Raw genomic sequence first — 15210 nt, 5'->3', positions numbered from 1 at the left:
AATGAGAGTAGAGACATGATTAGCATTTGATGGTGCTCGGCGGTATAAACGGACATACGGTAGATCTCATGGATTCAGTTTAGCTAAACAGATAAGTAACTAACCAATGCATCATGGCCAATCTAATAGGCTAATCTCTGCCTTCCAAAGTTGCAGATCATCGGTTTATCGATGTGTGCAAAGTTAAGGAACAAAATATCAAATACGATATATTGTGATGTGTATTAAACAGTAGTTGAAAAAATCTGCTCGTGCATTAATTCATTTAAATATGGTCTCCAGATATTTTTGACAAGTAGCTTCAAAAGCTGACGCTAATTTTGATGGGCAATTAATTTGACCTACTATATGCTGAATCTGTAATCTCTTAGATGTAATGTGCATCTGTAAATACAGAAAAGAAAAAAAAACTTTAAGTTTATACTTTTTGATAATTAGTGTTTAATTAGATTTTTATACTTTTTGATATCCAATGCAATGAAAACAGTTTTTCTAAAAAATTCACCTTATAGGAAAACTATATACGCCTAAAGACATAAATTGCAGCATAAATATCGAATACTAAATAAATAAACAAATTACTTTACAATGCTTTTTTATTTTTTTGGCACTCAGCAAAAATCTGTTTCTAAAGTTATTTGAAAATAGTAAAATTCCACTTTCTTTAAAATTTTTATTTATATATAAAAGACCTTTACTGTAAAAGTTACTAACATTGCTGCTTCTCTCTTCAGCTAACGTTTGACTGCGTGATACCAAACTTTTGCCACAAAACTGCACTCGCAGATTGAAAATCATCAATGCGTCTCCCTCCTGATACTTCCGTGTTACAAATCTTGTAGAGTTGGATCCGATATTTGCGATTTTTTTCATTTAAGAACGCTACTCTGCTTTTTTTTTTTTTTTTCACTAAGATGCGAACAAATGACAATTTCCACTACCATATAGCTACTGTCTTACTTTCTTAAAAGTGGATTAAAAGGTCGATCTAGATACTTTTTTATTCTGGTAATCCACATAATAGAATTTTAAGAATTTTAATTGAAGAACCCAGAAAAGATAGACTCCTTTACAGTACCAAGAAGTCTTTTTTTTTATGTGTGTGAAATGCATGTATAGCATTGCAGAAATTTTATTTGAATTTATCCTTTTTTATTTGTACAAAAGCTTTCGTGTAGTAATCATGAACTTCGAAGTAATTCAAGGCCTTACTTCAATGTGCAAAGATAGCTGTGAAATTCTTTTGTCATATTTAAATGTAATCTTCCAGCAACCACCCACGACCGCACTGTAGGTTTAATTTCGCAATGTGTTCCTAAACTGTTTTGCCTGAAATCATCCTGTCTTGTTCGTTTAGTTTCTTCCCGTGTTTGTAGCTTGAAGCAAATGGCGGTATCGCTAGAGGCTGTCTTGCGTGTTTCAAAGAGGCGTGCGTGGCGTATTGTTTGGACAGCTGTTATGTTCCTTGCTTTCGTGTTGAATATTAAACCAAAGAAACTTTTCAAGGCTGTTGTTAGGTCTGTAACACGAGGAGAATGTAAAGGTGTCTTCGACGAAACATTCTGTCACAAAAACTTTTTTTTTTTTTTGAGACTCAGAAAAGTTCGTATTAAAATTCGGAAACTAAAAATAAACACAAAAGTTGAAAACAAACTTAAGCAGAAAATAATTAGGCATGTTATACAGGGCGTGAAATGACACTTCGCGGCTTATAATAGAAAGCTTCCGTATGCTGAAATGTGCTTTGAATTATATATACGAAATACACCTGTAATCATTCATCCCTGTAAAAGTGTTTTCTCTGCAACGCTTGATATTTAAAAGCGATCACTGTTAAGTATATCTCGATAGTCCATTCGCAAAAGTATTGTGTGCTTGCCGAAGTTTTCGAAAAGTGAAATTTCGTAGTGACCTGTCATGTTAGCGAACTATCCGTCTCCTCGCACGCGTGTCACTCCGAAGTTTCCAGGAGACCTTTCATAGAAGAGAATGCTATAAACGTGACGAGATTGTGTTAACAGTTGCTGTTTTAGGTGCCTCGTTAAAGTTTCTGCGACTGAGTTCTCGAGCTGACCTGTGGTTTTCATCCCCCTTCCCCCCATTTTTTTTCTCTTCTTACTTTACTTCCTTCTCGCCAAGAGGAAACATTAAGTGTGTGTTGAAAGAATCGCTTCCTTTCCTCTTCCATTTCACCGCTCCTGCATATCCCCCCCCCCTCCCTATGTATCAAGAAACTTTAAACCCGTCCCGGACCTCTCCTTTCCGATCGATGCACTCAATCTCATCGAAAGGAAAAGGAACTGTGTACAAAAGTATCTCTCCGACTCTTCTGGGAATTCTCGGCAACATCTCCTGCATGAGAATTTTCTCTTTAATCTAGCCACTTGTCATTGGCCATTCGGGGCACGTGCTGCTGTTTTGCGAGAACGATGAAGGAACGCTGATTTTTTTCTCCTTTTCCCTCTGTTTCTTCCCCCCCCCCTTCCTCTCCTTTTAAATCAAAATAAAAAAAAATAGAAAAAAAAGAGTGTATAACGTAAGTGACCTTTTACGGATTCGCTCAGTGACATATTCTAAAGTTGGGCGACATTTATATGCTGTGCAAAATAGATTACGGGTGATGATTGATTGTTTGTTCCTTTACATATGCGTGTATTAATTAATTATTAAAAGTAATTAATGATTAAAAATTGACCGTTCGCTTTAGTTTTAGCGAAAGCATCTCGAAAACGATGTTGGCGTGTTATAACAAACACATTTTTGTAGAAATCGTTAATACACCTTCCGAGTACACGCTTTAAATTTTAATAGGAATGACATCATATGTTGTAGATACTAAATGCTACAAGGTAATAATTAATTGATAAACTTCGTTTTCATCTAGATAAGTGATGTGTTAGTTTAATGTGCTTTTTTATCCGGAGCTATTTGAACTTCTCGTTATGTTCATAGAGCGAACGGACTTTTTACATCTCGTTCAACTCGTAAAAAGTGTATAAAAGTGGTATGATAATACATCAGGAAAGTATACTAGCAAATTTTGAATAAATGCGATTAAGTGGATAATATTTTAAGTCAACATCTTACATGGAAATTAGTTTGTAAAAACGATGTGAGTAGTTCATTTTTGCGAGAACATTAAAAGAATTCTGAATTTCTTTCCATCTTTTTTTTTCCCTCTACAACACACCTTCGTCTCTGCAAGCTTCTTGCCACCACTCTCCTTCCGCTAGATGCTCTTTTACAGAGCCTGTCCATGCAAAAAGCAAAAAAATCATCAAACCAAACGACGTCAAGAAAAGTAAAGGTCTCAGACCGAGCTAAGACGGATTTTTTCTCTCAGATACTGTGTGTGTTTTCCGGCAAAATAAACAAATCACCTGAACACAGGTAGTCGACAAACTACGCTCGACATGTATCCTCCATTTCTAAACAAATATAGGTATATTTGTTTAGATATATTTGTTCAAATATAGGTATTTCCAATTGTAGAAGTATCTGAAGCTTATTGCACAACTATCCAGTCACTGAATATGCTACAACAATACCATTGTGATCGCTTTCGTTGTCATCAAAAACTGAGTGATTCGAATAATGTATAAGTTAAAAGTTTTCTCCTGCGAATTCAGCTGATTGCTAAATTCCTCACATAATTCATTAATTTGGTAAATGCGATCACTAATGCGAATCTGTCAGAGATGAAATTTCTGTGGGAAATGAATACGATTAACAAAAATCAGTTTAATATTTAGCGAGTTAATTTTCTAAGGCAGGATGAAAAAAATGTGTTTATTTAATCCTACTACTGTATTTGTACAAACACCAGACTTGCAAAAGAACTGAAAAAATACGAAAAAGGAAAAATCCTACCTCCACATTTACACTGTTTAATTCATTTTTTCACTCTGTCTTGTTTTTAACATTTTAATATGCAGTTTATACAAATTAGAATAAAAGATTAGTTTCTTAAATTCATGGCAAAAATTCTTTTATTTTTAAAAGCAGCATATTCGTTATTTTTGACGCTATAAACCAGTTTTCCTTATAGTTTCCTGTCTCTCTTTACTCGCTTTCTTCCTTTACATCCTTTTATTTTACTCATTTCTTGTTTTATTTCTTTATTTATGTTTGATTTGTGTCGTTCTTTTTCTTTCTTACTGCTGTCTCTTTCTCGATGTTCATCTCCCGAGATGAATGTAGTGTCTTGTCCTGCACGTCCTTCAACTCATGCTTTATTAAGGAACTTTGTAAACAGTAATCTCCGTTTCCTGGTTTTCTTTCTTCACGTTCCACTTTACTGCTAATTTTCCTTCTCTTTTGATGCGAGATGCCTTTGGAAAGCAGCGAGCGAATGAAATTCCTGTGTTGCAGATATAAGACGAGTAAATATTTGTCTCTGAAGTTAAACAAAGGAACATTTAACTTTGTGTAATTCAGCAGACAAATTCGCCAACATAAATGGGTTTAAAAGCTATTCAACCAGCAACTACTTTCTCTCCTCGACTGTCCGAACGCTTTGTGCCAATTTACACAACCAGAGTTACACGATGGATTGATTATTATTATTAGAATGTTCAGTGATCCATTCGGAATAATTGAAAACTTGTTTGTCCAGTGTTTTGCTTTGTCTTCTTCACGCTAATACAATAGCGTCTCCATCTCTTTTCATCTGGCTAGGTAGCGGTGAACTATAGATAGAGAGAGAGAGAGAGAGAATCATTTTGATCATGATGCTGCCGGAACAGCAAAAGTCATAAAGCTTCTCGTACGGCACCTATTTCTATATGAAATATAGAAATCCCAGATCAAAATTTCTTTGTCGTACTCAGAGCATATCTTTGTATTGGGAAGAAGATAGTTGCGGCTTTGACTCGATTGACATTGTGAAGATGCTGTAACAGCCAATCTGCAAACACTCCATGTTTCCTGACAGCCTCTTCACTAGTCTCTCATCGCTATCTCCCAGCTCTACTCTAGAGTGTTTACGGAAGGAGATTCACAGCCGGAACTCGGATATCTCAGCTTATACCATTTCTGTCTTCTTTGAAGAGGGTGTGTAAATCATATTTTTTTCAGATTTTCTTTCACGTATTTCAAGGTTACCTTTTGGATAGAAAGAGGCCCTTCGGTGTCTTGTATTATGTTGGAATTTTTTTTCCCACTTGGATAGGCTATAATAAATTTAATTTAATCCTTTATCCAAGTGTAAGCAAACAAACTTTGCGCCTGAAGTATCTTCAGGACTGAGGCAACTCGTAGTAAAGGTGACCCAAGCTCTCATCACTCCTTGTCTCTCAGTATCTCCCATAATGCAAAGCACATCTCAATCCTTCCCTTAATGCATAGCATTATACAAGTCCTTTTAATAATGAATCATTTGTACAGAAAGAAAAAAACCACTTCCCAGCTGCAGTTATAAATAAATGTTGGAAAGGAATAAGGATAGAGACGAAACAATTTAGTTTTGAACTTCAGACTAAGCTCTAGAATTTATTTTACCTGTTTAAGATTTCTAACAGATGCAACGTTCTCGAAGAGCTTTGAGTCCTGGATCCAACTTACTAATCATAATACAAGACTATAATACATTTAGTTTAATCCTTTACCCACGTGTAGGCAAACAAAGTTTGCGCCTGAAGTATCTTCAGGACTGAGGCAACTCGTGGTAAAGGTGGACCAAGCTCTCATCACTCCTTGTCTCAGTATCTCCCATAATGCAAAGCACATCTCCTTGCGGACATGTATAATGTTATGCATTAAGGGAAGGGCCACTACCCAGACCAGTTTCGACCTTTATTGAGGTCTCGTCAGTGGGAGGCAGACCCAGAAGTGGTGATACTAAGGCAGAAGTAATGGACAGGTCATATTTACCTATACGAGTTGCCAAAAGGTGTCTCACTTTATTATTAAATTACTCCGGATTTAGAGAAATTACTCTGGACTTAGTATCACCACTTCTGGGTCTGGCTCCCACTAACGAGACCTCAATAAAGGTCAAAACCGGTTTGGGTAGTGGCCCTTCCCTTAATGCATAGCATTATACATGTCTGCAAGGAGATGTGCTTTGCATTATGGGAGATACTGAGACAAGGAGTGATGAGAGCTTGGTCCACCTTTACCACGAGTTGCCTCAGTCCTGAAGATACTTCAGGCGCAAAGTTTGTTTGCCTACACGTGGGTAAAGGATTAAACTAAATTTATTATAGTCTTGTATTATGATTAGTAAGTTGGATCCAGGACTCAAAGCTCTTCGAGAACGTTGCATCTGTTAGAAATCTTAAACAGGTAAAATAAATTCTAGAGCTTAGTCTGAAGTTCAAAACTAAATTGTTTCGTCTCTATCCTTATTCCTTTCCAACATTTATTTATAACTGCAGCTGGGAAGTGGTTTTTTCTTTCTGTACAAATGATTCATTATTAAAAGGACTTTTCTCACAGATTACATCTGATTCTGTGGCACGTGATATTTTTCCCTCCTTTGGAACAAAACTGTTACATAATTCATATCCTATGGAGATAGTAATGTAACATTCATTCTTCATTCCTGGCTGAGTTGAGAAGACCTACAGCAGAACCGACAGTTTTGTTCGCGTAAAGCAAGAGTTCAACGGAATAAAATGTTGCCATGTAATTTAATGGTATGACGCTCATCTGGGAATCATGTCTCTCTGTTGCTTGCATCCTCAAGTGAAATTCTGTAAATAAAATAAAAAGGAAAGCCAGTATAAAATTTTATGCGGATCTTGCTGTATAGTTAGTTTCCTTTGTTTTTGTCGAATAAGACGGGCGTGCTTCCATGAAAATACGCAAGCCAATGATATATATGCAAGTAAACTACTTCGTCAATTAAATAGATGATCGCAAATTATGTTTTTGCATCAGCTGTTCCACCTTCCTTTTTTCTGACTAGGCAATTATGCGTATTAGCTAGCTAAAGAACAATGAAGAATCTGGTTCTGACGTTTTCCATGAACTAATTTAAAGAAATGCGCTACAGTTTGCATAACTATTAAAATATAATCGAAGACCGCATTTCGTTGCACTGCACTTTATATTACACTAGCCTATGTATAGTCGATTTGCTGCTTTCGAAAAGTCTGCTTTAGAAGCAAAAGTTCCTTTCGTATTTATATTCACCTAGTTTAGTCGACTACCTTTTAGAGCTCAAGCGGATGTCATCATAAGTAATTAGGTTACTGTGGCCTACCCGGACAAACAGACATTAAGAAAACAACAAAGCTAGCGGTTGCTTTGTCTGTGACTCCCGAGGGAGGGCGCTGTCTGTTGACAGAGTCGGTCTGTTTGACCAGGATGGTCAGAGATAACAAGAGTGCTGACGCAACAGGGACTGAAGGCAGTGGTGATCAACGTGCTTCTTTCAGAATGGGAAGAAGTTGTGTGGGGGAGGGGGAGGTATGTTTATCGTCTCTGTGGAGTCACCGTTAAAGTGTGCAGCAAGCGATTATGGGAAGCCTCGAGAGGACGTCGCATCTGTAAGACGGAAGACAACTACACAAACTCTTCCTCGTCTGGAAAGAATCAGTAAACAGTGACAAGAATTAAACAGGTAATAAAAACAAGCTGAAAAAAAAAATAATAGCAGAATTACAAAATGCTAGTCGACTACTGTACACCAGCCGAAGACTAGAAGAAACATTGTTCTCATCTTTAAGCCTTATATGAAAAGGCGCAACAGCCACAAATAGAAATAACTTAAATATACAGGATGGTTCAAAATTCCACGTACAAACTTTGAGGGGAGGTAGAAAACATCAAAATCAACCATATTCACTTAGGAAAGCATGACCGGAAGCGGCACCGGAAGATACTAACAGAAACACAAAGATATAGAAATAACACAATGCAGTAAGTTGTGTACAAAACTTTATTAGTCGTAACTGAACAGTTCAATAGTAGTTGGATACATAATATGGTAAACGAGGTGCATGGCTGCCATCTCAGCGTTTGTAAAACGACGCATGTTCTTCGTACGACGTCGAAAGCTTGAATGACGAAGCCCCAATTGCTCACCTGGCGAACAGCGCCACCTATCACTTTCGGGTGGCGTTTCCGGTCATGTTTTCCTATGTGAATGTGGTTGATTTTGATGTTCTCTACCTCCTCTCAAAGTTTGTACTTGGAATTTTGAACCACCTTGTATTCTACGGGTTCGTAGCGATATATAAGTTGAGCAATGGTATTACGTCAAACTGTGTAAGAATACTTTTTTTTTTTGTTTGAAACTGAATCTAGACTTGGGATTTCTTTGACGTTACAGCAGAAACAATTAAGGTGATGAAGTCAGTACTGTCTGTTGCACTCCATCAATTGCATGTTTTCTTTGACGTTCATCTGTTTTGCGAGAGGGGGAAAAAAAGAAAACTATCAAAGTTTCTCCTATCCTCCTAGACCAGTGATGGCGAACCTATGACACGCGTGTCAGCACTGACACACTTGAGGGTTTCAGGTGACACACCCTGGATGTTGAAACATATTGGTATTCTGATGAAAAAACTGATTTCAATAATTTCAGTTTATTAAATTAATTGTATAATATGAATTCATAGATTGTATATCAATGTCCTATTAAATAAATAGCCTAATATGATATGTATAAGTCACCATCTATGATTAAGTAGTTAAATTCATAATGCATATATGCAAGTGGCACATCAACAACGTCAATATTTAAAAATTTTTTAAAAATTCCAATATTTTTTTTTTTTTTTTTTTTTTTTTTTTTTTTTTGCTATTTACCCTCGATGTAAAAATGAAACTACAAGGAGCAACTCAGGCATATCAAATTTTTACATCCTGTCATAGAAACGTTTGATGTAATAAAAATTGTTTTCATAGAACAATGAGTCGACTTGAAACATTTGATTGATTCTACAAGATCAAAAATGGAGGGATGTCTTTTGATGATATCGAATGCCGGAGACGTCCGCCAGTCAATAAAACTTATGAAGATGTTGTGCAAACCGCGGAACAAGAAAAGAAGACATGTCATTGTCCTTGAGTTAAATGCTTTGGGAATCAAATGCAATTTTTGACAGAAGATACAACAGATGGAAGCAATGGATTGGATTGTTCTTGCTCACACTGCTTTGTCTGCGCAGAAATTTCTAGCATCCTTGTTGTTCCACATCCACCTTACTCCCCTGATATAGCACTGTGCGACTTTTTTGTTTTTCCAAAACTCAAATAAGCACTAAAAGAAGGATGATTTGATGACATATGTTAAAAAAAAAAAAAAAAAATCCCGATATTTTTTGACACACCTCGTAGGCTATCAAAAAAAATAATAAAAATTTCCAACTTTCTTCTGTTTATTAATAGTCAATTTACCAAGATTTTAAACCTATAAACGATTTGTTTGTACAATGCACTATTTATTTAAGTCGTACAATCTTATTTATTTTTGACTCACATATTAAAAAAAAGATGGAGTTTAAATAATTATTATTCTGTATGGTTAGATAAGCGAACCCTAATCTAAATTCTTGAATATATCAACAGGATGGCTCAAGGGGTAATCTGGAGACGTTGGCGGCTCAGTATGCGGAAGAACTTCGAACTCACTATCACGACGTCTTAGAGAGATTAGAAGAGTTAAGAAGGCGTAGAGTAGCCATTGATTTTCCTCCTCTGCTTGTCACCGATCCGCTCACTCCAACGGTAGGTGCAAACCTGTTTACTCTAATTACGCACACAATTAGTGATTAGTGCTGTTAGGTGTCATGCATTTCAAACTATTTCTATGTCTTGTGCGTGAGCTCGGTTCGTGTGTGTGTGTGTGTGTGTGTGTGTGTGTGTGTGTGTGTGTGTGTGTGTGTGTGTGTGTGTGCAAGATCCTTGTGTTGAATCGAACGGCGAAGACACACGCATGATTTACTCAATAAGCAGACAGGAATCGCATGTCTGCGATACACTTTCCGAACATCTCGTGTTACCTCTTAATGCATTGCTTGTTCTAAGACGGTGCCGTACGAGAAGCTTTATGACTTTTGCTGTTCCGGCAGCATCATGATCAAAATGATTCTCTCTCTCTCTCTTTTCTTTCTGTTACTTTAGTAAATTGAGATTCTTTTGAATGTTCCGGAACTGTTTGAATATATTTCCTTCTTTCTTACGTAGTCTGAGAAAAGAAAAGTACTCAAGTTTTTTTTCTTCCTCCTCTAAAGGAAAATTTCAGATAGTGTTTTGCTCTCGAAAATCGATTTATGTTCATTCTTCTACGGTTACGTTTAGCATAATGCTGTATTCAGTGCCATCTAAATGACCCAGTGGCTGATGATTTTCATAATGTCACAAAATTGATAGGCATTAGCTACTTGCTTGCTTTTGGAGACTAAGAGCAGCTTTTTAACTCCAGTCACTTAATACGTATGAATATGTAAGAAAAAATTTAAAGTAAGTCGCGACATTTTCTTCTAAAAGTTTCAAATAGCGAATCTGAGTAAAATTCATCCCATAATAATTGCTGTCTTGAAGTCGCGTATCACTACTAGCAACAATAATAATAATGGAGCCTGCGTAGTTCAGTCGGTACAAACGAGGTACCGGGTACCGTTTCGAATGAAGATTTTGTGTTGTGTTACTGAGAACGAAAACGGGATGAATAACGCCATGAGCACTGTCGTTGCTTAGTTTTTAATAAACTAAACAATTACTTTTTTTTTTTTCTTCTTAAAAGCGTTTTAATTAGATTAATTGCGTGGTTGGTTTCCATTCACTGGTTCAACCTTTTATATTTTCTTTGAAAATATTTCATACAAAGTTATGTCTTGATCGCTACCCTCGGTGCTCATTCGAGCGTGAATTGTTTTAGCGTGTGCTTACTAAAGTCACCGAGATGGCCGACTTACAAATTGTGTATTGGATGTACACAAACACGCTCTACACCTGGTCGTTTAAAAAAACTTTCTCACAATAACGACACTCCTTAATTGTTTCCTAAGAAATAGGAGCTCCTTTAAAGACGGTTGGGGTGAGTAGGGAGAGGGGGGGGGGGGGGAAATGGCTTCGTGTATACAAGCGAGTAGAGAAGTACAGTCCCGTGCAGTGTTTTGAATTGCGTGTTTCTATACATAAAGAAATGGAGACGTTATCCTGGTATTATGTAAACGGAAACTGCTTTTTTAGGCTTAATAATGCAGGAAAATCCTTTAAGTAATCATTTGGCTTATCAACAGGAAACCTCCTTCAATGCGGAAGCTATCACTAGAGGACATCCATCAACTCTAAAAATAAAAAAAAAATAAAAATTAAAAAAAAAAAAGAATGAAAAAAAGAAGAAAACTTCTAAAAATAAAGTTTGGGCACTTGAGCTACAAGACTGATACGCACGACCTCTGTGTGGGAGGGAATTATCAGTCCGTTATGTATGCGGAAATTGGCTTTTAGGGACAACAATGATGATGAAAATGCCCTTTGAATCGTTTCGGGATACCGACCTCACGTGACTTGAATATCAGAGGGAGACGAGATAAAGTTATCGTTGTTCCCATACTTTCCAAGATGAATGGATAGGCTCGTAAGAAGGAAAACTATGCTTTCTTTATTCAAGCGGAATGCCGATAGCTGCGCCATCTAATGATACTTGATGCAATCGAAATCCATAATTATTGATTAAAAAAAAAAAAAAGAATGGACTATTTATTATTTTGGAAGGAGATAATTTGGACATTGTCACTCGCTTATCATGTGACTAGTCACTCCAATTTATGGACTTTAGTGTGCCATTGTCTTAGAAACTAACTCCTTTCTTATATCGAACTACAGACGCAAAATAATAGTTGTCCGAAAGTCGACACTGTCGTTATCCTTTATCGTGTTAGTGGTTCAAATAATAATTTGTGTCGGAAGTTTTTCCACTTGGTTATACTATAAATTAAAGATACCAAGAAATTATATACACTTGGTTTAACCGTTTATCCAAGTGTAAGCAAACCAAGTTTGCGCCTGAAGTATTTTGAGGACTGAGGCAACTCGTATGTAGAAGCTAATGACTTCACATCACTTGCCCCAGTCCTGAAAATACTTCGGGCGCAAACTTGGTTTGCTTACACTTGGATAAAGGATTAAACCAAGTACATAATTTCATGGTAGAAAAAAAAAAAAAAAATCTGTTTTTCTGATATAGGCAAGATCGCAAAAAAAAAAAAAAAAAAAAAAAAAAAAATGCTGAAGAGCAATTGTTTGGTATCATTATCATTGCACACGACGGAAAACATCATGCCGAATAAGAATATTGGTTGGTCTTGGCTACAATTGATATTGCATTCGCATTGATTTTTGTTGGAGTTGTTCTGAGTGCCACTCATTGTTTTGATGTTTCAGCAACGGCTTTAAGGGAACCGAGCTTCTTATCTTCTGATACAACAGCGCAACAAATGCCAACTGTGCTATATTATTGATACACTGCAATACTGCTACCATTTACAAGCTACACGCACACTTTCGGGTTGTCGGCATTTGTGATTTATGACAGCGTTGCTACTTCTTTCTCTCAGCTGTCATATATACAGAATGCATATATGACAAAATACAAAAAGGATTTTTTTTATTAAATAAGAACATAATGTACATCTTGTTTTCCTTTTAGGTTTTTCAGACCTCTGTTTTCCGGTACGCTTTGTCCCATGCTTATTATTTAAAGTGTATAACAAAAGAAATAAAAGAACAAGCGATGTTGATATTGTTTCACCAGAAGATTCGTATATTATCTAGGTTTTGTAAACAGGGCGCTGTAGCAGTGCACGATAGTCAGGTACACGGTTTTCTTTTTGAGACTGCAGAAAGATAAAAAAGGAGTGCGCCAGAGCGTTTTGAAATACTTCCAGTAAGAAAAAAAAAAATCAACTGGAAAACTTTCTTTAGATCTTCGAATCTCTGCGAGTTTTTTCAATGGATTTCATTTTTAACTCGCAAACCTCACGAGTGCAGAAAATCTCTCCCCGTAAACACGGCACGCCTGTACTCCTCACTCGCGTTTGGATTTGGTTGAAAGAGAGTGATGAAGCTCACTTTCATTTTAGTGGCTCCGTGAATAAACAAATTAGGCTGCGGATTGCGCAGAAGTTCAAAGGGAGACGAAACTACTTGTTACGTAGTGAGAAGAACAGTGGCAAAGCTGTCGTTGTTTTGATTTCAAACATACTGATGTTTCTTCAAAGCTCTCTTCTCGTGAAAAATTGCTTTTTGCTGTACAATTCTTTGTATGTGTGGTGTGTGTGTGTGCGCGTGTGTGTGAGATTGAGTGAGAGAGAGAGAGAGCTATTGTAGTTATGAAATCAGTGTACTATGTCTGTTAATTGCATATGTTCTTCTAACAGGATTGAGTGTTTTGTTGGAGAAAAAAACACTCGATCCTGTTAGAAGAACATATGGTCGTATGGGCTTTGGTATTTTAGCTACACTGGGCTCTATTTAGTAGGTGGTGAGTAGTATCACCGCCTACTAGTTTTAACTATCTTATAATTTTTTTAGCAACTCAACACACAAGAGGTTGCAGAATCTATAGCACATCAGTGTCATTCATGGACAAGAAAAAAGCGAGATCCTGTTGATATGCTTTCGAATAACTGGAAGTTGTTGTCTTTGGTGATTGGGGGAACTGTGGGAGGTAGAAGGAATGAAGAGGAATAAGAAGTTGGTTTATTTGAAACTAGAAAGTGAAGGGATGCTGACTTCTAACCCTACTCGTGTGTACTTATGGGCTTGAGGAAAAACAGAAGAATGATGTCTGCCGGTTCAGCAGAACGATGCTCATGAAAATACTTGTAGCAGAGGCATAAGAGAGAAAAAGTTAGATAGTGGCTGGAGTGAATCCATGAGAGAGGAATTAAGCGGATCGCCCTCTTCTAAACCTTCGGAGTTTTCCCCAGTCATTTAGTCCATTGAGAGGTATACAGTGCCGTTCAGATGTTTTACAATTACAAGGAGTTATAATCCTCTGAATGAATTTTAATTTTAACACTGTGAATTCCTTCATGAACTTGGCGAGTGATAGTCTGTGTATACGTCATATTTCGATATACTCTATTTAAAAAGCATCTTAATGAATATTCATTTTTCACTTTTTCACTAAGTTAATTTCCCAGCATTCAGTAGAAGTAAATATTAGTTATATCGACCGGTGATATTGGGTGGATATACTTTTAACATTTCATTCACCTTGTACTTAAGTACTGAATTTGTATAACAGTACGTTGCTGTAAGTGCATAAATTTCTTTATTTAAATGCATAAATGTGTTTATTTATTTATCAATGCATTCAGCTTCACCTGGGTGTGGGTGGGGTGAATGTTAGCTTCAGAGATTTTTCCCCTCTCGTTATGAGTTTAAAGCAAATTCCTGAAGTACACTTCGTGAAAATATCCAGAAAATCTCGCAAATCCACCATTTATCCATATTTTCAGACTTTTTACAGTGCACGTAATTCTTGAGATAAACCTCAGTCTTTGAAATTATCTTTAAGACCATACACTTTATAGTTTGTTAGCGGATAAAGATTTACTAATATCCACTGACAGATTTTGGTGATATTGCTATTCTTTGCTATTCGCATTTGGATACACAATTAGCGTCTTCCCTAAACCGCCACAAAATTGAATATTTACTGGGAGTAAAACCTCACCCAAATTCTCTCCTGAAAGTTTTCCAAGGCTGAAAATGGCTAGAGTACTTTTTGGATTCCATGATAAATAATTTATATAATAAATAATTCAAATAATGAATAATTGCGACTTCTCTCATAATTAATCTGAAATATTAGAAATAGGCATCGTGCCCAGCAGTTTCTTATAAAATGACTTTGGAGCGAACTCAAGATAATAATTAGTACATCTTGTATTTGTCATATTCAAACCAAACTGGCGTCGTTTGCATGCTTTTTAGTTGGACTTGTTTGCAGAATGTTCGTTGGTCGCCATCCCATTTATGTCCTTGTGATGTGTCATCCCACTACTGCCTAAGATCACTTTCGTTGGTCTTAAATTGTAAATATTTAAAGAAACGCATGCCTATATATCAAGACAATTTTATTAAAATCGATACAATTATTTATTCAATTTGTATTGAATCTCCTTTATTCTTTTTCAAAAGATTTTTTACTTTTATTGCTTTCGAAATGCCAGTTTGATTCTTAGTATTCTCTGTGAACTTGTATTTTAAATTTCAGTTTCATTTTCTGTGGTAGGCGTTTAT

General features: G+C 36.4%; 1 protein-coding gene across 2 annotated transcripts in view; it reads left to right on the top strand.

Annotated features, from left to right (window-relative positions):
- The window catches only part of LOC150094205 (SAM and SH3 domain-containing protein 1-like), a 476307-nt gene that overhangs the window by 236369 nt on the left and 224728 nt on the right, over window positions 1–15210 (top strand). For both annotated transcript variants that reach the window (XM_090412130.1, XM_090412129.1), the window contains exon 2: window positions 9520–9678. In XM_090412130.1, coding sequence (XP_090268256.1) covers window positions 9520–9678 — 159 coding nt within the window. The remainder of the gene's footprint in view (window positions 1–9519; window positions 9679–15210) is intronic.

This window comes from Typopeltis vanoorti, chromosome 22 (assembly GCF_054136105.1).
Source record: "Typopeltis vanoorti isolate ZY-2024b chromosome 22, IOZ_Tvanoo_1.0, whole genome shotgun sequence".
NCBI lineage: Eukaryota > Metazoa > Arthropoda > Arachnida > Uropygi > Thelyphonidae > Typopeltis > Typopeltis vanoorti.
This window is presented reverse-complemented; position numbering and strand designations above follow the sequence as displayed.